The following is a 27,039-nucleotide window of genomic DNA, read 5'->3' on the forward strand; positions in this document are numbered from 1 at the left end:
TCTGATGAAGAAATCCTTCGAGGTGTCGAAACCTAGGTCAGCGTACCAAACAGTTATTTGCAACAGTTTAGATGCGTGATTCCTGTGTCAAATAGTCAAGTTGTTGGAACTGAATCATCTTCTTAGGTTCGTTGTGGATAGATTGTCTCTCAACAACCTTCCCATAAGAATGATAAGCTCGTGTTGACACTGAAGTTAAAGAAATTCCGACTGAAAGAAAGACATTGTGCTGATTCATGGAGGCTTATAGACAGTCCAAATGGCGACAGTTCAAATGGCTCTGAGCACTATGGGACTTAACATCTGAGGTCATCAGTTCCCTAGAACTTAGAACTACTTAAACCTAACTAACCTAAGGACATTACACACATCCATGCCCGAGGCAGGATTTGAACCTGCGACCTTAGCAGTCGCGCGGTTCCGGAGTGAATCGTCTAGAACCGCTCGGACACCGCGGCCGGTTATAGACAGTCCGGTCACATTAATGTGACCACCGGCTAAGTTCGACGTCAATGTGCAATAACCACTCACAGACGACAGATGGCAGCACTAGCAGTGAAGGGTGTATAAAGCATGTCGGAGGACTCCGAAAAACAGTGCAGTCATTGTAATGCAGAAACGGAGCTATATGTCTGACGTCCAAAACGGCATGATCATTGGCTTCCGCGTCAAGGGTTTAAACATTTCGTGCATGACAAAATCGCACCATCAAAAACTGTTGCCGAGCAACTGTGGTGAACCAGGGATTAACAACGGCTGGGCAGATGTGTACGGTTGAATAGACGCGCAACTGTTGACCCAATGGCCGCCCAGATGAATCAAGGGGCTTCCAACAGTGTCTCCTGAATGACCATTCAGCTGCTGTTGGCGAATATGGGCCTCCGCAGCAGGCGCCTGGTTCATGTACTCATGCTGACTGCTGTTCATCGGCGATGAAAACTGGAAGTTGCACGCCAGTACCGCAAGTGGACGTCCACTGAGTGGCGACAGGTACCCTTTTGAGATGAATCACGTTTTGCGCCCCATCGAACAGATGGCTGTTGGCGTGCACGGCCCTGCAACAACCGCTGGAAGGGTCCAGCCCGGAAGAGAAAGTGTTATGGTCTGGGGGATGTCGTCATGGCATTCCCTGGGTGATCTCGTCTTTCTGGAAGGCAGAATGGATTAACATAAGTATGCATCTATCCTTGGGAACCACGTCCACTCCTACATTCAGTCTGTTTTCTCCTCAGCGCAATGGCACCTACCAGCAGAACTATGCAACATGTAACACAGGTTGCAGTGTACATGCGTGGCTCGAAGAGCATCGGGATGTACTTCTCTGGCCACTAATTGGGCTGGATAGTCTACGGGACCACCTCGATAGGGGTGTTCGCACCACGCATCCTCAACTGTGGAACATAGCGCAGCTGGCCACGGCACTGGAGCAGGCATGGCTTCAGGCCACTGTCAGTACCTTCCAGAACCTCGTTCACTGTCTTCTTGCTCGTCCGTATTGCAAAAATCGGTTGTTCAGGCTTTTGAGTGGTGGTCACATTAATGTGACGGGTCTGTATAAGTGACACCAGCTGAGCACTTGAGTCCCTGGAGGCTTTTGTCACCTGCATTTCTTTGTTGCAGTTCAATGTGCTTAAGACATTGTCTGTCAGGTCAAATCTTATTTACACATTGACATTCCCAGCATGCTGGGTTGGCCTGTCAGTCCTAAGAAACGTGTATCCCAGAAAATCAACACATGCAGATAATATGTTTCAGTCACATTGTGAGCGTGGGGTTGCTATTCTGTCGTTCTGTGCAACGGATTAATCTGAGATGTACCCTATACCCTGTGGCTCCTGCAAGATGCAATTTCCACCCCCACACTACTACAGAAGTCAGACAGACGCTCCTAATGTTCTGAAGAGAAATGCCTGAAAAACTTTCAGCAATAAATATCTTCTGGAGTCGTCCACTGTAAGGAAATGACACAAAAATTCACAAAATTTCTTACATAACCAGTGGGATACTTCGGTACTGGAGTAGTGCTAGTTAGTGTAAGAAAAACATGAGACTAACGAAAATTATTATTTATTTTTCCAAATATTCTGAGGAATCACAACGGCACTTTTAGTTATGAATTGAATAAGTTATATCCTGGTTCTTTTCGGAATGTGAAGTTACCTCTCAAGGAAAGGATTCGCTAATGAAATTTCTATACAAAGTTTAAGATTGTTATTGACTTGGCAGAATGGCTGAGAGCCGCACCTACTCAACTTGAATAATTATCTGTTAGAATGTTGCTAGGTATGGTTGAGGCTGTCGCGTGTGAAATGCAGTGATGGGTACTGTTGTGGAGGAAATATGGGGCTCGCAAGAGCTGTAGCGCACAATACCGTAAGCTGTGATGACTGCTGTCTGCACCGCTCGCTGCTGACAAATAAGATAACTCTTGTTCTATCTGGATTGACCTTCGCCAATCAAACTCTCCCTGCACCTTGATGAAGTCAAGGACTCCTATTCGCCCCTAGTCTAACTACTGGCATGGTACACCAGTCAGATAACCAGTCCACCACGATGCCACTAAAAAATCCGCTCGCAGGAGTTTAACTATAACTCTGTCCATTCACACTGCACAATAAGTGTGGCAGCCAACACAGTGAACAATGCTTAATAGCAAGGACTCAATACAGAGTCGCACTACGATTCCCTCTCGACAGTGGTGCTCTCCCAGTGAAGTACTGAGGAGAGACTTGTTCCTCGCTCTTTGAGTACACGTACCAGCGTGCATGCTCTAGTTACGTGTTCTCGCTCCAAGAGCGACAACGGAACTGCCCCTCTCCACGCCAGACGTGAAGGGGTGTATCTTTCGGTCTCTTCCATTACTCCTTCAGTCCAAGGCGTCAGAAATATCGTCTGCCAATCAGTATTGCTCTTCTAAAACGGGAGAATGACGTTTCTTTTAAGGCGACCAGTCCGGAAATCTGTAGTATCGGCATTTGGCGTTTGCTGTCTCCCTGTGAAAATCTCTGAAACTGCGTGCTATGTGTAAAGAATGCGTAGGCTGGGCGCTCCCACACAATGTAGCGGAATTTGCTTTTAAGCCAAACACGGGGTCGTTCTTCCTTTCACACAGGCACACGCTGTCCGCTCCTCAGGCGGCCGCCGGCCGACGTAGATACCTCCCTTTGAAAACCTCTGAAGGGACCGGCGTCCTGGTGTGCGGTGTTTGCCTCTCCCAAACTAAAAGCTCCTGTGACCGTCGTGTCTGGAATGTATGCGCGTACGCCAGCCTCGAGTATTTCAACCACGGTGCGCTTACTTGTTATTTGCATATCGTTTACATGAATTCATACAACATTGACTTTATCTTATCGAGTTTCGGTTTGAATGAAGCGTCTTGATGTGCGGTATATGATTGTGAGAGCGGAATATGTAAGCAATGAAGGCCAGGAGACCATGACGTCTTACAGCGTTTTGGAAAGAAGGACTGCTTGACAGGTTAGCTGATGCAAAAGAAAGCTCGGTTTTTCGTAATGTGCGGTCACTGATTACATATCAGAATGGGCTACTAGCAGCTTTGATGCATGGTGGTACCAGGAGGCCTGCAGAAGCCAGTCTGACATGTTCCCACTACATACAGGTAAAGTCAAACCTGCTTTTCTCACAGGCGGCATAGTTCAGAAGTGACGAGGATTTCGTGCGTCCTCGATGTTTCTAATTTACTATAGCTGAAGGACAACAGATCTCAGATTTCAGGTTTTTTGTGTTATAGTGGTACGGGAAATGGAGAAGGAATATTCGTGGTGAGGAGTTAGTGGAAAGAAAAAGTGGGATCATCGGCCGGGCCGATGTTGCCAGCATAAATACAGAAACTTGATAACTGCAAGATTAGCATAGAAAGCTACAGTTCAATTATAAATTACTGTAATTACACTGGCTTAAGTTTTCTAATTATATATGAACATAAATATATCACGAAGATGCATAAGTAATGTAAACAATGAAAAGAGCAATAATCACAGTGGTGCTACAAGTAAAGAATTTTAGGACAAAAGAAAAATAGAGACGTCAGTAGTAACTAAAATCTATTGATAACTACTGTTGAGACTAATATAGCGCTAACAACAGGAGAGGGCATAATGGGAACATAATTACGGAGTTAGTATTATTGCAAAATAGCATTTCAGAGAATGATGGGTGCTACAGCAGTTTGGTAGCAAACCAAGGCAGGTTGCGTTCAGTTTACCGGTTGGCTCGCGTAGTTTCATTCAATGTTATTCAGTTCTGTCATATATATAACTGCCTTCCTTCCAGCTGAGATTTTGATAAATACTCTGCCATGAGTTCACAAGTTCTGAAGGACGAAATCGGGTACGGCACTGTTCAAAATATTTAGCCTTTTCGCTGTCAGATATTCTATTATTGTTAACACTGTCTTTGCAAATTTTTTTTCTTCTGATTAAAAATCTCCGCTAAACATTGGTTGAGGTTCAGTAGCTCCTAATACTCTTCGTCCGCCAGATTTTATGTTAAATTTACATGTGCTCTAGCTTCTTTTTCCGAATTTAGGGATCTGAAGACTTCTCATAGGTCAGCTGAGAGTAGATATGCTGATATGCAATCTCTTACGTTGAGACTCCTGTTTTACTTTTGAATTTGTTACCATTTTTATAATATCTGATGGAAGCTTGATATTAATTAGGTTGAATAAGTATTTTGTGCCTATTGGGATGGTGGTGCAAACTATTGTTGATATTTCTCGGAAGCTTTCTCAAAAATCAGTGAATCTCGGGCGTTCACTAACTGCAAATTGTGCAGTGTACTATATTCACTTGTAAACCCAGTTTGTAGATTTGCCTAATTAAAATCATTTCTCTACGTGGTTGGGATATTTTTACCGACTATATTATGTATGAGGGGAAGAGGCCGACAGGTTTGTAGTTTCTGTCAAGTCATGCCCGTCATCTGCCTTGTGAAGCAGAGTACTTACAGTATAGTTATGGCTTCGGGGATATTTTTTACTCTGCAAAAATTCTGTAAAAAATATTCCAAGTTGTCTTTATATCAATTTTCCTGCACTTTAATTATTTCTATTGAAACATCATCACATCCTTGTGCCTTTCCACTCTTCATAACTGGAGTGGCTTTTGAAGAAGTAATCTGGAGTTACTTCCAGAATGCTATTATATTCATTATTAATCATCCATGTTTTTGATTCATTTCTTCGTGGGGTTCTAGGCGCTGCAGTCTGGAACCGCGAGACCGCTATGGTCGCAGGTTCGAATCCTGCGTCGGTAATGGATGTGTGTGATGTCCTTAGGTTAGTTAGGTTTAACTAGTTCTAAGTTCTAGGGGACTAATGACCTCAGAAGTTGAGTCCCATAGTGCTCAAAGCCATTTGAACCATTCATTTCTTAAATCGGATAGACATTTAAATAAATCTTTGAATGCATGTACAGTTATCTCTCTGTGGTTATTTACTTTGCCATCTGCCATCTCAGCTGACGAAATCTGATATCTACACATGATAAGTTTGTTTCTTCTTGTTTGTACGCTTATTATTTTAATAGTTCCTGTACCATATTTTTATTATATGCGTTCTCGCATTATGCCATGTTCCTGTTATAGTTTGCTTAAAACTCTCACCTTATCTTCAATAACTGCCTTGTTCCATTTCAGATTATTTTAATTTCCCTTTCTCATATCAGCAACACCTTTTGAATTTGGTCTAATGACTTTTGTCTACGTCCTTATGATCTTAATTTTCTGCTGAATTTGTTGCTTAATTTAATCTGGTATACCTGTCTTTCCGTAAGCTCTGATATTCTACATTGTGACCACATTATTAAACAATTACAAAAGATATCAGCTAATTGATAGATAACCTGTTCTGCAATCACTCTAGGGCTGTATTTGAGAGGTAATGGTGTGCTGTTTGTCTGTTCCAGTGGGTGTCGTTCTGGATCAAGCCCGAGGCTGCACCAGCCAGAGTGACGCTGGGAGTGACGTCACTGCTGACGCTGTCGACGCAGCACGCCAAGTCGCAGGCGGCGCTGCCTCCTGTGTCCTACCTCAAGGCAGTCGACGCCTTCATGTCAGCGTGCACCGTGTACGTAGCAAGCTACCTTACAAATTTAAGTATACGCGACGGTGAGTCAGTAACTAAGTCACTCACTCCAGAATACCGTTTACCGTTTTACAACTTTCACTCCTGTGGTTGGATAAGATGGCAGGAGTGCTCAAGGAGTGTACCCCACTAGAACAACGTGCAGCTGTGCGACGTTTGTGAGCTGAGGGACTAGCCACAGGGACTGCCTTCTTGAAATTCGTCCTGTATTTGACAAGAACTGTTTTTCACAGACAGTTGTGTTGAATTGGACACAGGAATTCAACAAAGGACGATAAAGATTCGCAAATAAGGAGCATCCTGTTCCCCCCGTTGAGGTTTCCAGTGATGTCTCATTGCAACACGTGGAAGAAAGATCCGTGGATATCGTCGTGTGGCAATCGATAACAGGTGTGTGCCCTGCGTTCCTCTCATGGAACTGCATAAATCTTCATTCGTAAGAAGTTGAATTTTCGTAGTGTTTGTAAACGTTGGGTCGACCCCAGAGTACAAATGGAACAGAGTGGGCTCAGTTATGGAGTACCTCATGCATTACAATTAAGAAGGAGACGAGTTCCTAAAGCGAATATTTACCGTGGGTGAGTAATGGGTTCACGACTACCAACCTGAGTCAAAACGATCCTCTGTGAAATGGAAGTATGGCTTCTCTCATAGAAAAGTAAGAAAAAAAGTTTAACCACAAAAGAAGTTTAAGTTTACAGAGCTGCGGGACACGCTGATTTGGTGTTAAGTTGATTTTACCTTTTTGGTGCTAATCGAATCAAAATACTTTGCTTTACATTGAGAGAAAATAACTGAAATCTAACCCCAACCAACAACGTACCACAAACCACCTACCCGTATCAGTAACAAGAAGCCTAACAGTAGTGTGTGATTCATCTATATCAAAGACATACCTATTAGTCCTACCTCTTCGAGGTCGAGCCGCAAAACCTCGAGCTGTTGAACCTACCTGACCTTACCTGCAGTGCAGCTGCTAGTACACTGGTCTCTAAACGTATGAACTCTGATAATGGATTACTGTAAGACAACAACGCCTGTAAATGAACAGCAGACAAATCCGGTAAAGTCCTAATATATTATTGAGCCCCAGTGTCCTCCTGTTTTGTAGGTGTACAATAGTATTGCTTGAATCAGGATTCACGGAGCTCGCGCAAACGTAACTCCTTCCTCTCAACATGTCATTATTAAAGAAAAAGTTTCTCATATGCGAATTCACAATTCTAAGCTGCCACAATTCTGCTGTGCTGTGCGGCGTATGATTTACGCTACCTGCCTCGTGGGACGTAAACCACAACACCAGGATAGTTTAGGATCCGCTGGCAATTAATAACCCCATATTCTCCACGACACAAAAACAACCAAACCCAAACATCACGACCAGGTGGTCATCAGCGACGATAAAATCATAATTCTGAGACAGTCAGCAATGGAACAGTCACAGCATCCTACTTATTGACATGAGGCGAAACGATGATGTGTCGCCTGGCATCAGCTTTGGTCATTATCTACCATCGTCTAAGTTTGTATAGATTGTCACAAATCCAAATATACTTTGACATGACTGTACTTGTTTAGATGTTAATATGAGCAAAAATGACTCGTACTGTGCCATAGAACGATCTGAGTTCCACGTAATCAATACACTTGGATATTTTGCTATCGCATGTTCCAAGTTTGTACTGCCGACGCTAGTGAGGTAAACTGGCATTCTCATTTCAATACTGTAACTGCCGTTCTGCGAAGACTGTTTCGTAAAAAGCTTATTCACATCACCTGTCCAATTACACACGACCTCTCTAGTTGCTTGCATGCTGATGAGTTTATCACTCCTTATTGGTGTATAGTAGATGTGAGCCTGATACATTTGAGAGTGTTGTGGAGATATATGATCTAGGAATAATGGAGCTCCAGACAGAGGGAATGTGAAACATTTTACGTAAATCACTTGTGCTATCAATTCTATAGAATTGTTGTAGTGTTTGGATTACAGACCATTAAGGTGCTGAGAAGATAGAAATGATTGTAGAACATAAACACACACTCCTAAGGCTACATTGTTCTGCACTTAGCATTATATAATGTTAAAGCAGTGTCATTCCTGATACATTAGTCGCTTGGACTGAAACACTGTTAATAGTCCAATGCAGAAAGTTTATTTCCAACACCTGACATGCATTCACCCTGCGAGTTTTCTATCCCACTCACTATGTTGAGAAACTTTATGATAATAAAACTACTACCTACTACACCAATGGAAAAAATATAGATTCTTTGTGATCCACGAACTATGAATTTTTCCAGAGGTATATAGCGCCCGCTGTTCACATCTGATTATGGTTTGAAAACTATGCTATGCTCACATCAGTCCTATAAATTGATCATCAGTAACGGAAAATGCACGAAACACAGACGTCTTATTAGGAAACAGACAAGTGCATAGCACCGGTCTTTGACATGTGAAATTACATGCCATCCTGCTCTAACTCCGTGAACAGAACACAGTCTCTTCCACACACAACATCCGTCGAGCAAATGTATACATAGAGACTGCAGTAACTCACAAATCCCTGTCACTAACATAGAATCACAGCAGTTATGAAGCCGAAGACTCTGTTTATGTCCAAGGTGTGCCAAGGGAATGGAATACTTCGCATACATCTTAATTCGTCTAGAGCAGGGTGCCGAAATAGGTTTCCCATCAGTTTGGTGGACGTGATTCATCACATATGCGTTGGAAGTCATCTGCTGACTGTGGTATTGAGAGGTATGCTGTTGATGATCACAGCAGATAGTGCGCTAAGTAATAAACAGAACATGCAGTTGTATACAAGTCGAATGCAGATTATACAAAACAACTGATTCACCCCAAGAGACCAATGGAAAAAAATGGTTTAATGCGCGATAAATGATATGCAGCAACATATATCTTTCTCTAGAATGCATCATCAGTCTACCATTAAATCATACCTCGTTACAGTCCTTCTCAACCGTTTACTCCATCTACTTTCTGTCATCCTGTAACGCAGATCCATCCCAATTTAGAGGCAGATGGTTCTCGTTTCCAGGAAGGCATCAAAAACAGCTGTCAACATTTATGTATCCCTATTACCTCAACAGACATGCAGCGGAATATGATATATTCAGTGGACGAGATTTCTGTGTTGGACAAGAAAGAGTTTAACAGCTATATCAGCTGTAATCATGTAGCTGAGGACTGTGTCCATAACTAGTTGCACTATGCTTGGAAAGCGATGATACTGGATGAATGTATGAAGAAGACAGATACGCTTCATGAGATAATGAAGATGCAGCAGGTTGAAGGTAAGTTATACTTCGCAACTCATGCTGATAAATGAGTGTGCTGGAACTCTAGACCATTCAAGAAAAGTCCATTCAGTCTTCTGAAACACAAGACCAAGTGAGGTGGCGCAGTGGTTAGCACACTGGATTCACATTTGGGAGCATGATGGTTCAAACCCACATCTGGCAATCCTGATATAGGTTTTCCGTCATTTCCCTAAATCACCTCAAGCAAATGCTGGGATGGTTCCTTTGAAAGAGCACAGCTGACTTCCTTCCCCATCCTTCCCTAATCCAAAGGGACTGATGACCTCACTGTTCAGGTCCCTCCCCTCAAATCAACCGACCAAACAACAAGAGGCAAGACACTCATCCACTCCAGCACAAGCATCCATGTGTATAATTGCGGAGATGCTGGGGATGAGCAGGAATGATTTTAATAAGTGTACGATATGCAAGCATGCAGCTGAGGAATACATCCATAGCCACCTACATGAAGATTGGAAAGATAAGATATGGATGAGTACAAGAAGAAGAACACTTTTCAGTAAATAATGGTGATGCAATGGGATGAGGTGAAGATGCATTTCGCAACTAATACAGGTTACTGCTTGTTCTTTAATTACACATCTTTTTTGAAATGCTAGGACAGGACAATGATGTGCTGTTGTGTAAACCACTCAGTGATGAATACATCCAGACTGTCTCTGACTCAAAGAAGCGTGCAGGTGGGCCTACCCTACACAGTGCAGGTCAGTATTGGCTGCCAACATATGAGCCATCTCAGAAGAGTCTGATGCCACGAACAACAATGTGGAGATATTGTAGATGAGAAGCTACCAGTTCCACCTAGCACTTTAATGCTTTTTGCTTCCATATGCAATTTAATATCTATATGTTCAAAACTTTTAAATATTAGTACACTAGCAGCTGTACAAGCCAATGACTGGTGTGTTATTAGAAATTGAAAATGTATCTAAAAATATGAAAGTGCGCTTTACTGGGCACAAATGTGATGAAATGAAATGTACTGAAGCCTATATCAATCAGCAAATGACCACCGATTATTATCCACCTCGTGCCCCACCAGATATTAACTGTGATTTTCTAACTCCTTTAATTACAACAGTGTATGATGACTCAGCACTCCATGAGAAATCATGGAACTCAGTCGTTTATCTGTGACATTCCACCACTACAAACATGTCCAGTCTAGGGAGGGTATTATCATGTGTGTTCGAAAGACTGTACAGATGGCTGCATTGTGTTAAAAGTGTGTATAAATACATTGTAGACCATCCCTGAATGAATAATAGGCATGCTGACGATTTACACCAATGTATCAATATAGTGCCAAAAGAAACTAAAGGACAACCAATAAGTTTAAGAGAAATTCAAGCTGAATTCCACATGTGCAAGAAACCGTTAATAGGTCAGTTCTATACATGGTGAACACAAAGAAAGAACCTGTTAATTTTTCAGATGTATTGCACGCAATGTATTATTTTTGAATTATATATACAGGGTGGTCAGAAAATGTGTGAAATGCTTGTAGGGATGTTAGAGGGCAGGTTGTACTGAGACATAAATGTTAAGAAAGAAATTCGATACGTTGCGCCGTTTCCGAGTTATTTAGGATTGAAGTTAGCCAAACAGATCGTCGCGTGAGTAAATTCAGGTTTCAGCTAACGAGACAAAGCACTCGTTGGGCAACACCGCCCCTGGCAGGCCGCTTGAATGCGAGCGCGCGACGCCCCGATTGGCTAAATTCTATGCTAAATAACTCGGAAACGGAGCAACGTATCGAATTTCTTTCTTAACATTTATGTCTCAGTACAACCTGCCCTGTAACATCCCTACAAGCATTTCACACATTTTCTGACCACCCTGTATTGTTCTGCAGTGACTACACGTATTATTATTATAAGTGTTCATTTTTCTATAAAAGCCTATGGCAACGCAAACCTTATATTGTTGGTATCATGGTATAGTGGGTGAAGCATCAGGACTTTGTTATAAGTGACTGGTCCTGTGATTGTGCGGAAGAAGACTGGAAGAAGAACAAGAAGAATGGAAGACTCTTTCCTGATGACATAAGAGCTATAACTGTTTGTCCATACTACTTTGATAAAACAAATGTACATTTGTCGCTGTTAATACATCCAGATGGACTCTTGTTTTGAGCGTGTTTGTTTGTTTTCAAAAACAATTTTCCAACCAAAATACCAGCTACTGCAAAAGATACTGCATGGTGTAGATGGTGTAATATACACAAGATTCAGTCAAAGCAGTCAAATCGCCCCACCAGAAAAAGTAAAGCCAAACAAAGTGTTTGCATTTGACAATGATTTGTGGAAAACCAAGATCAAATTCTATGATATTTCTGTTTTGGTCATCATATGGGTGTTGACGTAGGTTGTCTGAGTCAGACATAGTCCAGAGTCCTGAATGAGTTGGTAACAGATACTGCAAATATTATTATAGCTTTCAACCAAGACGATTTGAATTTAAAACACATCTACCAGGCGCATGTTGATACTGACATGTCATTCAATGATTTTGTAAAGATATGCGCAGATTGCTGGAATCACACACAGTACAGGTGTACAAGTTTCTTGTTATTGATAAATCAAGAAAACTGGATGACATTTGGTCTGGACAGAACTTCCAGGAGTTTCTCTCTCTCTTTCTTTCTCTCTCTCTCTCTCTCTCTCTCTCTCTCTCTCTCTATATATATATATATATATATATATATATATATATATATATATATATATATATATATAAAGATGATTTGACTTAGCAAACGAAAGCGCTGGCACGTCGATAGACACACAAACAAACACAAACATACACACAAAATTCTAGCTTTCGCAACCAACGGTTGCCTCGTCAGGAAAGAGGGAAGGAGAGGGAAAGACGAAAGGATTTGGGTTTTAAGGGAGAGCGTAAGGAGTCATTCCAATCCCGGGAGTGGAAAGACTTACCTTAGGGGGAAAAAAGGACGGGTAATAATGTTAATAATATGTGTAGCCACTATAGCACAATCGTCTTACTGACTGAGCTACCGTGATTACGTCATAATGACAGGGGTATGAAGTAAGAAATAACACGAACATGACCATGCGTGTGAGTTGCATGAGTGCATGTGTATGTCTGTCATCTACTGTTGACAAAGGCTTTGTTGGCTGAAAGTTTATTTTGTGCCAGTCTTCTTGTTGTGCATTTCTGCAACTCAGCATCTCCACTATATGGTGAGTAGCAACTATCCTTGTCATAATATTGTTACATCAGGCAGAAAACGCACTGTGGTCGACAACGCCTGTAAAAGACAACAAGTATCTGGCGCAGTTGTTAGATCTTTTACTGCCGCTGCGAGGTGCCGGGGCAATCAGTGTATTTAACACTAAATTCTTATAGAATCTCCATATGTAAATGATGCTCTAAGCCCCCCTATTCTAACTCCGACTTTTGCTGTTGCACATGGATTAAAAATATACGCGAACTGACTGTAATCAACCCTGCAAGTGTAGTAGAAAAGAGTTTGACACCTGCAATAATTTAATTTGATAAATAAGTTAAATAAAGGAAGGTTTCATTAACGTAGTGAGAAATGATGGGTTGCTCTACCGATTAACAGAATGAAAGTTCTGTCCAAAATAACAATATGATTTATTAAGACTAAACACAAAATAATAAACAAAAACACATGAAACATTTATAATACATCAAATTGGCTCAAATTGGATACTCAAACAAACGCTATGAAGGTGAAGTTGTCCCTAAACTAGATTGTGAGGTTTAAGACGAAGTGGTATGTGGAGCCAATTCCTTGCCACTCAAATCTTAAGAGAGACACACAGCTAACACAACATTAATTGCTGCTACTCAAGACAGAACAAAGTTAGAAAAAGACGAACAGGCGCGCTCTGCTGAGCTCTGATTATCACCTAGGAAAATGCCTATCTGCCGGTGTTCTGGACAAACATTACCAAACTGTCTTCTTAACTGCCAGAACACGATCTGGCGTACCGGAGGCGATGGCTGGTTGCTTCGACGTCCTCGACCGAAAGGCGAGAGCCGACTACTTAGAGCACCCATACAGGCCGAACACACAACATTCCCGCCCCCACGACAGTGGCCGTGGTTAAACGTTCCAATCAGCAACTCGAAAACCGGCGGAAAATTCCACTCTATTGCCGGAGCACTACCATTCCACCAATGGAGATTCTTGGCGCCAATTTCTGCGCTGATTTTGCTACGTCACGGAGCTATGCCCTGAGCAAGCCAATCACAGTTACTATTTTGCAGAAAGCGCGGGAATTTTCCCGCCACAACTGCCTGGGTACACAAGTCATTCCCACGCCTCGCTGGTAGCCCGCCAGAAAGTGTTTTCGCTAAGTTTCTGCGAAGTAATGGAACCTCTAGCCCAGCCGCTACTTCAGACCCCTCCGGGCATGTCTCTTGACAATGTCGGCGCCTGCAAAGCATTCACTCGACTTCCTCACACCCGTCGGCTTAACGCTTTCCAGATCAGCAGAGCCCGCCTGTCACCGGTCCACCCGGGTGACGAGAGACGCTGCGTGGGAAGTCCACGTGTGAGGGAATAGCGACTTTTCACTGCATGCAATTAGAGAGGAAAACCGTAAGATAGAAAAATGAGAGGGGGCTCATGCCACCTCTCATAGCCATTTTAGATTGTAATTGGTGAGCGGTTGGCTCACTTAGGAGCAAGGTAGTGAGTCAATCGCCCAAGAACAATCTCGCAAACTGGCTGCACATACTGCACTCTATAAAGAAAATCACTGCAACTGAAAAATGCAGCTCATAGATGGAGGATTATTTATGATGTAGCCAGCTTCACCTTCTTAATATGGAACACTAACACTCACATCACACATCCATACCCAGGGAGCCCCTTCCAAACACCGATTCACACAGACATTCACTCTCTAAATATGGCCCGGGCATGTGAGCCAAATATGGAGCAATTTTCTTTACAATCAGAGTTGGAGTGCTCCACAATTAAATGCCCAAAATGTTACAACAATTTTAATCATTAAACTAACCTGAACTCACTCACACATGATACTATTTAAGTTAACAATCTCTTTGTGAGCTTTCAGAATCTAATTACAACCTCCGATTCATTCTGTCTCCCTGCAGCAAGAATAACCTTTACAAAATGTTCCCTGAACTGATGGTCCATTCACAATGTCAGTGGTGGTATCTGCTTCAGTTTATGGGGACTTCAGGCACACTGTTTCCATACACACAACAATAAATACAAAATACAAAAAAAACATGGTGTGGAGAACAATACAGTAATTTGTAATAAGAATTACAGTGTAAAACACAAACACATACAAGGTATAACATACATTACAAAAACAACACTAGAGAAAGAAATTTAAGAAAAAAAACAAGGTTCATGGGGCATCAAGTTGTGTGTGCACATTGCACAAAGTTCACGACTGTGCTGAGAATGAGGCACTAAATCACATTGTTAGAAATATTCGAAGCACTTCACAAATTCCACAGTACTGACATCACATAGGGCTAAACGTCGGATGTTGTTGCTACGTTGTTGCAACGGCAATAGGGTGTGCTGGAGCATCTGCAGTACTCTGTTGAGATTGCACCAAGACCTACGCATATGATCACGGCAGTACGGTAGGAAGACACAGTGATAGGCTCTCCTCACGTCGATTAATTGTCTCTGAGGTCTACTTGTTGGGATACATCACTAGTCTAGGTCTCTTCTCTCGCTGGACAGTACTTTACATTTCCCAATATTGCAGTTCGATGAGGGATGATGGCACGTGGAGTGACTCCACAAGTGTGTGAGGTCATCCATACAGGATCGAACTAGGAGCGATGATTGCTAAAACTGCTCTCTAATAGAGAGGAGAAGTTAGAAATGAGACCATACATTTGTTAGTGTGGCACGATACTGCTTTGTGTATGCAGATCGGCCAATGCTAGTGAGTTGTAAAAACCCAAACAGGTGAGTATATAGCGTCTCTTTCTGTCCTGAGGCACATGAGGCGCAGGTTCTGACACGATACGTGATCTTCTTCGTGTACTCACGACAACGTGGTCTGCCGCAGGGAATCCCTCCAAACGGCTGCCGCGTCCGGAGTGCTAGCAGGCTGTCGCGTGTGGGTAGCGTGTCAGTGTCAACGGCCAGCCTCCCTTTCGCTTGTGGCCCGGCGAGGGCTGTCTGCCGCCTAATCCCTCAGGTATACGGCCCGGTGACTGTCAGCTTGTAGGACCGGATGCTCTCGCACCCTTCGCGTCAGGTGGCGCGCTGACGCTCTCCTTCTTGCAGGTAGCCGATGACCTCTTGTTTTTGTTCCGCCTGGCCTCTGCATTGCCACGATTCCCGTCATCTGCACAGTTCTGACAAAAATCTTATGCCTAACTTTTTCCCATGACCTTCTATGTTATAATAAATTTACATAACGATACATTTATGGTCTGTCATTTCAGACACTCTTATTTTAATTTTATAGTTATCAATCTACGGCTATCATTATAACCAAATCTTGGTGTATCTAATCTATACATGGAAATAATCTATCTTGATATTTAGTGTAGAGACCGATCTCACTACTGTAGATGGTGTGTGACGCTATATTGGATGAGCAACTAAATGTGCGGGCCCACACTAATATTACTATGAATTATATACACTCCTGGAAATTGAAATAAGAACACCGTGAATTCATTGTCCCAGGCAGGTGAAACTTTATTGACACATTCCTGGGGTCAGATACATCACATGATCACACTGACAGAACCACAGGCACCTAGACACAGGCAACATAGCATGCACAATGTCGGCACTAGTACAGTGTATATCCACCTTTCGCAGCAATGCAGGCTGCTATTCTCCCATGGAGACGATCGTAGAGATGCTGGATGTAGTCCTGTGGAACGGCTTGCCATGCCATTTCCACCTGGCGCCTCAGTTGGACCAGCGTTCGTGCTGGACGTGCAGACCGTGTGAGACGACGCTTCATCCAGTCCCAAACATGCTCAATGGAGGACAGATCCGGAGATTTTGCTGGCCAGGGTAGTTGACTTACACCTTCTAGAGCACGTTGGGTGGCACGGGATACATGCGGATGTGCACTATCCTGTTGGAACAGCAAGTTCCCTTGCCGGTTTAGGAATGGTAGAACGATGGGTTCGATGACAGTTAGGATGTACCGTGCACTATTCAGTGTCCCCTCGACGATCACCAGTGGTGTACGGCCAGTGTAGGAGATCGCTCCCCACACCATGATGCCGGGTGTTGGCCCTGTGTGCCTCGGTCATATGCAGTCCTGATTGTGGCGCTCACCTGCACGGCGCCAACCACGCATACGACCATCATTGGCACCAAGGCAGAAGCGACTCTCATCGCTGAAGACGACACGTCTCCATTCGTCCCTCCATTCACGCCTGTCGCGACACCACTGGAGGCGGGCTGCACAATGTTGGGGCGTGAGCGGAAGACGGCCTAACGGTGTGCGGGACCGTAGCCCAGCTTCATGGAGACGGTTGCGAATGGTCCTCGCCGATACCCCAGGAGCAACAGTGTCCCTAATTTGCTGGGAAGTGGCGGTGCGGTCCCCTACGGCACTGCGTAGGATCCTACGGTCTTGGCGTGCATCCGTGCGTCGCTGCGGTCCGGTCCCAGGTCGACGGGCACGTGCACCTTCCGCCGACCACTGGCGACAACATCGATGTACTGTGGAGACGTCACGCCCCACGTGTTGAGCAATTCGGCGGTACGTCCACCCGGCCTCCCGCATGCCCACTATACGCCCTCGCTCAAAGTCCGTCAACTGCACGTACGGTTCACGTCCACGCTGTCGCGGCATGCTACCAGTATTAAAGACTGCGATGGAGCTCCGTATGTCACGGCAAACTGGCTGACACTGACGGCGGCGGTGCACAAATGCTGCGCAGCTAGCGCCATTCGACGGCCAACACCGCGGTTCCTGGTGTGTCCGCTGTGCCGTGCGTGTGATCATTGTTTGTACAGCCCTCTCGCAGTGTCCGGAGCAAGTATGGTGGGTCTGACACACCGGTGTCAATGTGTTCTTTTTTCCATTTCCAGGAGTGTAGCTCGACAGTAGACATGCTCAAGAATTAACTACCATTTGCCAACGATCTACATTCTATGTCTTTTAATTAAATTATGTTGTTATGCAGGTCTAAGTTTTACTGTGCTATAAAGAACATGCAACTATTCTAATTTCTCTCGCTCGTCGCCCCTCCATCTCGGGTCTGTGGTTTGGTGACCTGAAAAATAGCATCCCAACAGGCGCACGCCAAACACTTGTGGTAGAAAACCGTCACAATATTAAGGATCTAGTTATTGTAAAGTCCTAAAGTTTAATTTATCCTAGTATATGGTACTCTCTCTATTTTTTTTACCTTGTACAACACTCTTACATAATTCCTGTTATGCTGAGATGTCTCGCTGCTCGCCGCTATTGACGACAGTGATGTGCGCGCCTTACGACTTGGCCTCCGAGTTCTCACTACGACTCACTGAAACTCCAGAGACTGGGTTAGCTATGGCTATACAAGACAATAAATTTATAGTTGCAACTTCTTTTTCTATGTTATGCAGTATTCGCGATCAGAGCACACCTTTCCAGAGGCAATGTAATATGACCAAGCCAGGACTGGTTCCTGTTGAGGATTCCGTCGCTCACCACACACCAGCTACACAGTATGTCACGAATTTCCAAGTATAATTCCTTGGTTATTCATCTGTGACAGTCACAAGCAGCACGCTAAATCCCCAACCAGCACATTGGCATGGTAGGCTTTATGCCCGCATTTCTACCGTCTAGGCCCTAGGGCACCATTGGAGTCAAACGCTCACAGGTTCACCCCCACTTGCAAGACAACGATGCTGGCGCATCACTGTAAAAACTATACTGCCCATATTCATCCTCGAAATCACGCAATATACCACAATCTTGCAGTGCACTGACGCGAGCCTGCAAGCATTGGTATGAACGTCTCACGAACTGGTTGTGGCCGCTATGGAGCGTATCACGACTTCTCAGAACGCTTCTAAGAGCACGTTCTTGTATGCGCCCGTTTGTGCGACATCTCCTCACCCATCATTATCCCTCAACATGGACACCAGACAGGAAAGGACAAAAACATTGCTCATGAAATGGTAGTGTCTCCTACTCCATCGACATTGGAAGTCGCGAACATAAACAAAACAAAAAGTTTGCAGCAGTAAATTCTTATGCGAGAAAACGCAGCGTGTTAATACGTTAACAATCTTAATCTATTACTGCAACGATTATTGTTCCCCGAAGAAAGGTTCATATATTTGCCTATTCTATTATGTACACCACTTAAACTACTATTATTCCACGAACTTCTTTGTGTGAGAGATGTGGTGGAGTCCTATGGACTAGCGCCAATCCCTTGTCAGACTCCCCCTCCTCTGACGTGCATTAGGATTTGCAGGTCTAATTTGAATCTCCTGGTTCTCCTGTTGTCCTTGGTTTCGCTCTCTCCAATTACGGTCGCTTTGCCGTTCGTTATTCCTCCTGTCCCAGATTCCTTGTCTAGATTGATCCTGTTCCCTGACGTTCTGGTTTCCGTGTCTCTGGTTTCCATAACCTTGAATAGCGTAACCTTGGTTTCCGTAACCCTGGTTTCCTAACTGACCAGTGCGATTATGCGATCTGTTGTCGTTTTCCCTTGCTGTCCCGTGGTATTTGTTATTTTGTGCCTTCTTCCTGTCCTTTGCGTCTTGTTTATCGAAGACTACTTCGAGTTCGCGCAATAGACTCTTGAATGCTTCTATGTCAGATCCACACTTCCCGACAAGTGTCTGTTGATACCTAACTGGCAATTTGGAAAAGCAAACTTTAATGATTATCTCCGTTGCTATATGAACTATCTAAAAACTGATTCTTCTTGAGTAAATCATCAAATAATTTGGTTGCGCTCCTATGCCCGGACACTTCCAGTTCAGGACAAAATATTATTTCCTCTTTAATCCTGTCTTGCGTTTCCCTTGACCAGTAGGTCCGTAGGAATGCACCAACAAATTCCTCATAAGTCCGACACGTCGCTGCCACACCCCGCATCTTTTCCGCGGCTTGGCCTTCGATTTGTCCACACATGAATTCTAATTTTGCCTGGGTTGGCCATGACGACGGTAATGAATTTGTAAACTGCATCACCCAGCTCTTCGGATGCATCGACCCTCCATTATCTTTGAACTTCTGGAATTTTAGTATCGACAGGAAGTGATTCTAATCAAAATCCTGACCGATCCTCGCACTGGTGTTGTCACTCGTTTCCGATACCTGCACGTCTTCTGAGTGTCCTGATCTAGCTTGCTGATAACTGTGATGTGCTACCTCTGTATCACAGTGGAAGTGGCACTCCGAATTCACTCTCCTAAGTGGGCTACAATTATTGGAGCTATTACTCGCTCTTTCTGCGTGTGCATTGTTAGTTCCGCACTCTGTCACTGGGCTAGAGCACGGCGGGCTTTTCCTCGGAGAAGCAATTCTGTGTACTCCATCATTCGTATCCGAACGCGCGGTGCTCGTGTGCCCGTTTCGCTCTAGTTTTGCTATCCGACACTCTACTTCTTTCATTCGTTTCGTGATGTTAATAACCGCAACTTTACCTTGAGTTTTTAAGACTGCTAGGGATTTTGAGTGGGCTTGTGTCGCACGTCGCAAGCGCCCTGCGAGTTGAGAAGTTGCTTTTGCGATTTTCATTGCCCCTGTTGCTGCCGTTTTGGCTAGGCCTGCTACTTTTTGTGCTACTATTGACATTTGTTTTGCTTCTCCACATTCTTTCTTTATTGTTTGTAATTCCCCAAGAATTTCCCCCATATGCGAAATTATTGCTTGAGTGTCCTTCTTGCGCTGTTCGTCAGCTTCTTCTTTCATTGACCGTAGGAAACTCAGTATGGGGTTAATGTCATCTTTTTGATCCTCGTCACACATGGGCGATGTAACTCTGGACACCTGGGCGCTATAGCTCTGAGGTGACCGAGCTGGCCTCTGTCTGCTCTCGTTCGTTTGACTATAAACTTCTGCTACCGTGTCGACCTGTGTGCCTGTCTCTGTTTCATCCTCTACCTCACTATCATAATCACGGCCACGATGTTGCTCTAATATCGCGTCCAAATCACCGTCCTCATCAATGACCCTGTCGTCCTGTCCTGCTAAAAATGTACCCCTCTCATCTCCGAACCTATCCCCGTCAGTAAATTGCCCCTTATCCATTATGCTATCCTCTTTTGTTTTAGCTTCGCTGGATAATAGTCGTGCCTTACTTCTCGTGATCATTCATCAAAAACGAATTTATCTACGATGCACAATAAAAATAATCTACTTCATATATTTTTCCACATAGACATAAAATTTCTACAAGGCCATTCCAACGCTGTAATTACATGCACGATTTGTTATGGTACAGAAAGTGCACACAAACCCGACGAAATGTGATGTGGTGCGGACACCACATCAAAGAAACACATAAAACAATGATCAAACAAATATATACACTGAAAACTAAAACTGTAATCATGCGCCGCTACTTAAAACTAAACGCGGAACTACCAGAAAAAAAACTTGGGTATTAATCAATAAAAAATTAAGCAAAAAAAACTGAGTGTCCCTACTACTAATAATACTTGCTTATCAGCGATTCACAGGAAAGATCCGAGGCTAAGGGTCGCCATTTTATGCAAGGTGCCGGGGCAATCAGTGTATTTAACACTAAATTCTTATAGAATCTCCATATGTAAATGATGCTCTAAGCCCCCCTATTCTAACTCCGACTTTTGCTGTTGCACATGGATTAAAAATATACGCGAACTGACTGTAATCAACCCTGCAAGTGTAGTAGAAAAGAGTTTGACACCTGCAATAATTTAATTTGATAAATAAGTTAAATAAAGGAAGGTTTCATTAACGTAGTGAGAAATGATGGGTTGCTCTACCGATTAACAGAATGAAAGTTCTGTCCAAAATAACAATATGATTTATTAAGACTAAACACAAAATAATAAACAAAAACACGTGAAACATTTATAATACATCAAATTGGCTCAAATTGGATACTCAAACAAACGCTATGAAGGTGAAGTTGTCCCTAAACTAGATTGTGAGGTTTAAGACGAAGTGGTATGTGGAGCCAATTCCTTGCCACTCAAATCTTAAGAGAGACACACAGCTAACACAACATTAATTGCTGCTACTCAAGACAGAACAAAGTTAGAAAAAGACGAACAGGCGCGCTCTGCTGAGCTCTGATTATCACCTAGGAAAATGCCTATCTGCCGGTGCTGCGGACAAACATTACCAAACTGTCTTCTTAACTGCCAGAACACGATCTGGCGTACCGGAGGCGATGGCTGGTTGCTTCGACGTCCTCGACCGAAAGGCGAGAGCCGACTACTTAGAGCACCCGTACAGGCCGAACACACAACATTCCCGCCCCCACGACAGTGGCCGTGGTTAAACGTTCCAATCAGCAACTCGAAAACCGGCGGAAAATTCCACTCTATTGCCGGAGCACTACCATTCCACCAATGGAGATTCTTGGCGCCAATTTCTGCGCTGATTTTGCTACGTCACGGAGCTATGCCCTGAGCAAGCCAATCACAGTTACTATTTTGCAGAAAGCGCGGGAATTTTCCCGCCACAACTACCTGGGTACACAAGTCATTCCCACGCCTCGCTGGTAGCCCGCCAGAAAGTGTTTTCGCTAAGTTTCTGCGAAGTAACGGAACCTCTAGCCCAGCCGCTACTTCAGACCCCTCCGGGCGTGTCTTTTGACAATGTCGGCGCCTGCAAAGCATTCACTCGACTTCCTCACACCCGTCGGCTTAACGCTTTCCAGATCAGCAGAGCCCGCCTGTCACCGGACCACCCGGGTGACGAGAGACGCTCCGTGGGAAGTCTGCGTGTGAGGTAATAGCGACTTTTCACTGCATGCAATTAGAGAGGAAAACCGTAAGATAGAAATATGAGAGGGGGCTCATGCCACCTCTCACTGGTACAATGGCAGCTTATTAAGATTTGAATGAGTTTCAGTGTGGTGTTATAGTCGGCACATGAGCGATGGAACACAGCATATAAAAGGTAGTGATAAAGTAGGGATTTTCCCGCATGATCATTTCAAGAGTGTACCGTGAATTTCAGGAATCCGATAAAACATCAGATATCCGACTTCACTGCGGACAGGAAAACTTCCTGCAAGAGTGAGACCAACGATGACTGAAGAGAATCGTTCAACATTACAGAAGTGCAACCATTCCCAAATTGCTGCAGACTTCAATGCTGGGCCATCAACAAGTGTCAGCTTGCATAGTATTCAACGAAACATAATTGATATGGGCTTTCAGAGCCAAAGGCCCTCTCATGTATCCTTGATGACTGCATGACATGGATATTTATGCCTCGCTTGGGCCCATCAACACTGATATTGGACTGTTGATGACTGGAAACATGTTGCCTGGTCAGACGAGTCTCGTTCAAATTATATCGAGTGGATGGACCTGTACAGGTATGGAGACAACCTCATCAATCCATGGACCCTGCATGTCAGCACTGGACTTTTCAAGTTGGTGAAGGCGCTTTAATGGTGTAGCTGGAGTGATATGGGACTCCTAATATGTCTAGATAGGACTATGACAGGTGACAAGTATGTAAGCATCTGATCTGATCACTTGCATCCATTCATGTCCATTGTGCATTCCGACGAACTTGGGGAAATCCAGCAGGACAATGCGACACCCCACACATCCAGAATGGCTACAGACCGGCTCCAGCAACACTCTTCTGAGTTTAAACACTTCCGCTGGCCACCAAATTCCCGAGACTTGAAGCATTATTGAGCATACTGGGGATGCCTTGCAATGTGCTTTTCAGAAGAGATTTCCACCCCCTCATACTCTTACTGATTTATGGACAGCCTTAAGGATGAATGGTGACAATTCCCTCCAGCACTACTCCTGACATTAGTTGAGTCCATGCCACATCGTGTTGCGGCACTTCTGCATTCTTGTAAGGGCCCCACACAATATTAACCAGGTATATTAGTTTCTTTGGCTCTTCAGTATGTGTGTGTGTGTGTGTGTGCGTGTGTGTGTGCGTGTGTGTTTGTGTGTGTGTGTGTGTGTGTGTGTGTGTGTGTGTGCGCGCACATCCCATGCAGCACGTCTGAAAAATAAACAAGTTCTTTCTTTGTGTTGGCTGTGTACAGAATTGACCAATTAGCGGTTTCTTGTATGTGTGGGATTCAGCTTGAATTTCTCTTAAACTTATTGGTTGTCCTTTAGTTTCTTTTGGCATTATATTGATACATTGGTGTAAATTGTCAGCATGCACATTATTCACTCAGAGATAGTCAACAATGTCTTTATACACACTTTTAACACAATGCAGTCATCTGTTCAGTCTTTCCAACACACATGATAATGCCATCCCTAGACCGAACATGTTTGTAATGGTTGAGGGTCGCAGATAGTAATTATGTTCCCTGCTTTCACATGGACTGTTGAGTTATTGTACACTGTTGTAATTCAAGGAGTCAGAGAACCACACTTAATTTCTGGTGGGGTATGAGCTGGATAATACTCGGTGGTCATTTGCTGATTGATATAGGCTTCAGCACATTCCATTTCATCCCTTTCTTGCTCAGTAAAATGCACTTTAACATTTTTATAGACATTTTCAATTTCTTATAACACACATCAGTCATTGGCTTGTACAGCTGCTGGTATACCAATATTTAAACATTTTGAACCTGTACATATTAAATTTTATGTGGAAGCAAAAAGCATTAGAGTTCTAGGTGGAACTGGTAGCTTCTCATCTAAAATATCTCCACCTTGTTCTTCTTGTTGTGGCATCAGACTCTTCTGAAATGACTTATATGTTGGCAGCCAGTGCTGACCTGCACTGTGTAGGGTAGGGCCACCTGCATGCTTCTTTGGGTCAGAGACAGGCTGGATGAATTGATCACTGAGTGGTTTAGAAAACAGCACATCATCGTCCTGTCCTAGCATTTCAAAAAAGATAAATAATTCAAGAACAAGCAGTAACCTGTATGAGTTGCGAAATGCATCTTCACCTCATCCCATTGCATCACCATTATTTGCTGAAAAGTGTTATCCTTCTTAGGCTCATCCATTATCCTATCTTTCCAATCTTCATGTAGGTAGCTATGATCAAAGTCGTCAGCTGCTTGCTTGCAAGTAGTACACTTACTAAAATCATTCCTGCTCATCCCCAGCATCTCTGCAATTGTACACATGTCTGTTTGTGCTGGAATGAAAGAGCATCTCACCTCTTGTACTTCAGAAGACTGACTGGACTTGTCTAGAATGGTCTCCATTCCAGCACAAACTTTTATCAGAATGAGTAGCAAAGTATAACTTACCTACATGCCGCTGCACCTTCATTATCTCATGAAGCGTATTCGTCTTCTTTGTATGTTGTCCAGTATCATTGCTTTCCCAGCATAGTGCAGGTAGGTATAGAGACAGTCCTCAGCTGCATGATTACAAACTCTTCCTTGTCTGACACAGAAATCTCGTCCATTGAACACATCATACAAAATAAAGACTTAGATCTGTCCTATCTGGCAGGTTAACACAGACTGAAGCACCGTCGCAAGTGGAGGAGGAGAGGTGGAGTAGAAGCAGGGTGCAGTGAGGGTGACAAACAGCATACTCTGGTGTGTTGTGAACTAGGTCAGTTGGTCTCTGAACCTAGGAAGTGGAAGGGACCCACATGTTGATCAGGGAAAATCCATGATGTCATCAGGGGGTGGAGGTAATTAATTGATAATTGATAAATTATTTAATTTGCTTAATTAATTTGGTATCAATTTGTTATCAAAATTGTCCCAGAAATGGCTTTGCTCTACTACTCTTTTAGAGTCCATGCCACAGTCTGTCACCACTGTCTACGTCTCCATCTGTCTAAAGTCATTTCTACCAGGCACTGTGAAGTGCATGGAAACTTCCGATTGTCCCTCTTATTAGGGCTTCTTGCAGTTCCATTCACTTACAGGGGGAGGGAAGAAAGATTGCTTAAACGCCTCAGTGCGCCATTTAAGCAGTATAACCTTCTCTTGGCGTGGGTTGTAATTCATTCCTTGATTCCTTACTGAGTTTGTTCTTTAAACTTTGAAAGTAAGTTTTTGCGGGATACTTTCCAATATATCTTCAAACATCTTCCTACTGACGTTTTTCAGTATTTCCGTTAAGCTCTCCCAAAAGAGAAACACACATGTCACCATTCTTGTTGTTCTTCTTTGTATACGTTCGGTGTTCTCTTCTTAGTTCTGTTTGGGATGGATGCCTCACACTTCAGCAATATTCTAGGACTGACTGCACAAGTGTTCTGCAAGCGGTCTTCTTTGTAGACTTACCACATGTTTCCAGTATCCCACCAATCAGCCACGAAGCTCCGCCACCTGCTTTCCCTACAACTGAACCTATGTTGTCGATCTTTGTCACATCACTACAAATTGTTGCAACCAAAATTTGACTGGTGCTGTTAGTAACTCATTGATATTGCACTTATAAGATACTATGTTCTGCGTCTTTTGAAGAGCACAGTTTTACTCTGAATATTTAATGCAACTGGACTATGTTTGCGGCAGTTTGAAATATGATCAGATTTGACTGGGCTGCAGCTTTCGTCAGGCAGTGCGTCGTTATAGATAACTTCATCATTTACAAACGTCTGTTGTCTGTGATCCAAACCTCTTGTACCTGCATCAGAATTGTATTCTGTCGTCAGATCTGCCACAGATCATCAGATATCTTATTTTACAAAGCAGTTCATAAAAACACACACACACACACTGATGAGCCAAAACATTATGACCTCTGCCCACCGCAGAACTGAATGCTGCCTGGTGACGTTGCGTGCACGTGACGCGAAAAGGAAGATATGTAACTGGAACAGACATGAATCAGAGATCGTTCTACAGACGATATGGGTCGCTAATTGGGGAACTCGCTGGCATAAGCGACTCTGACAGTGAGCAAATTGTTAGGGCTTAGTGCCTGAGAATAAGCATTTCAGTAACGCTGAAGCTAGTCGGCTGTTCACGTGCAGCTGTAGTGAGCATCTTTGGAAAGTGTTTGAAGGACACCACAAGTGGCCGACAAGATGTGGGACTTCCACGCCTCATCACATAACATAGGGGTCGGAGGCTTGCCTGCTTTGTAAAATAAGATATCCAGTGACCTGTGGCACATCTGACAGCAGAGTACAATTCTGATGCAGGTACAAGAGTTCTGGAGCACACTGTCCAGCCTGCACTGTTGAGAATGGGGTTCCGCAGCAGTACACGTGTACACAATGACATCATCAAGTATGATTGCATTAGGTACCGATCATCGAGATTGGCCTCTTGATCAACGGAAGTATGTCACCTGGTGTGATGAACCACGTCTGTTGTTACATCAGGTCGATGGTGTACGTCATCATCCAGGGGAACAGCTGCTCAGAACATACACGGTACCACAGAGACAAGTTCTTTGGGGCAGTATTATGCTGTTGACATCATTCACCTGATCTTTCATGGAACATGCGATAGTGATCAAATGC

General features: G+C 43.7%; 1 protein-coding gene across 3 annotated transcripts in view; it reads left to right on the forward strand.

The window, feature by feature from the left end:
* LOC126184933 (glycine receptor subunit alpha-2) overlaps positions 1-27,039 on the forward strand; it is a 476,927-nt gene that overhangs the window by 349,082 nt on the left and 100,806 nt on the right. For all 3 annotated transcript variants that reach the window (XM_049927604.1, XM_049927607.1, XM_049927606.1), the window contains one exon: positions 5,928-6,088. In XM_049927604.1, the coding sequence (XP_049783561.1) occupies positions 5,928-6,088 (161 nt within the window). The remainder of the gene's footprint in view (positions 1-5,927; positions 6,089-27,039) is intronic.

Source organism: Schistocerca cancellata, chromosome 4 (genome assembly GCF_023864275.1).
Source record: "Schistocerca cancellata isolate TAMUIC-IGC-003103 chromosome 4, iqSchCanc2.1, whole genome shotgun sequence".
Taxonomy (NCBI): Eukaryota; Metazoa; Arthropoda; class Insecta; order Orthoptera; family Acrididae; genus Schistocerca; species Schistocerca cancellata.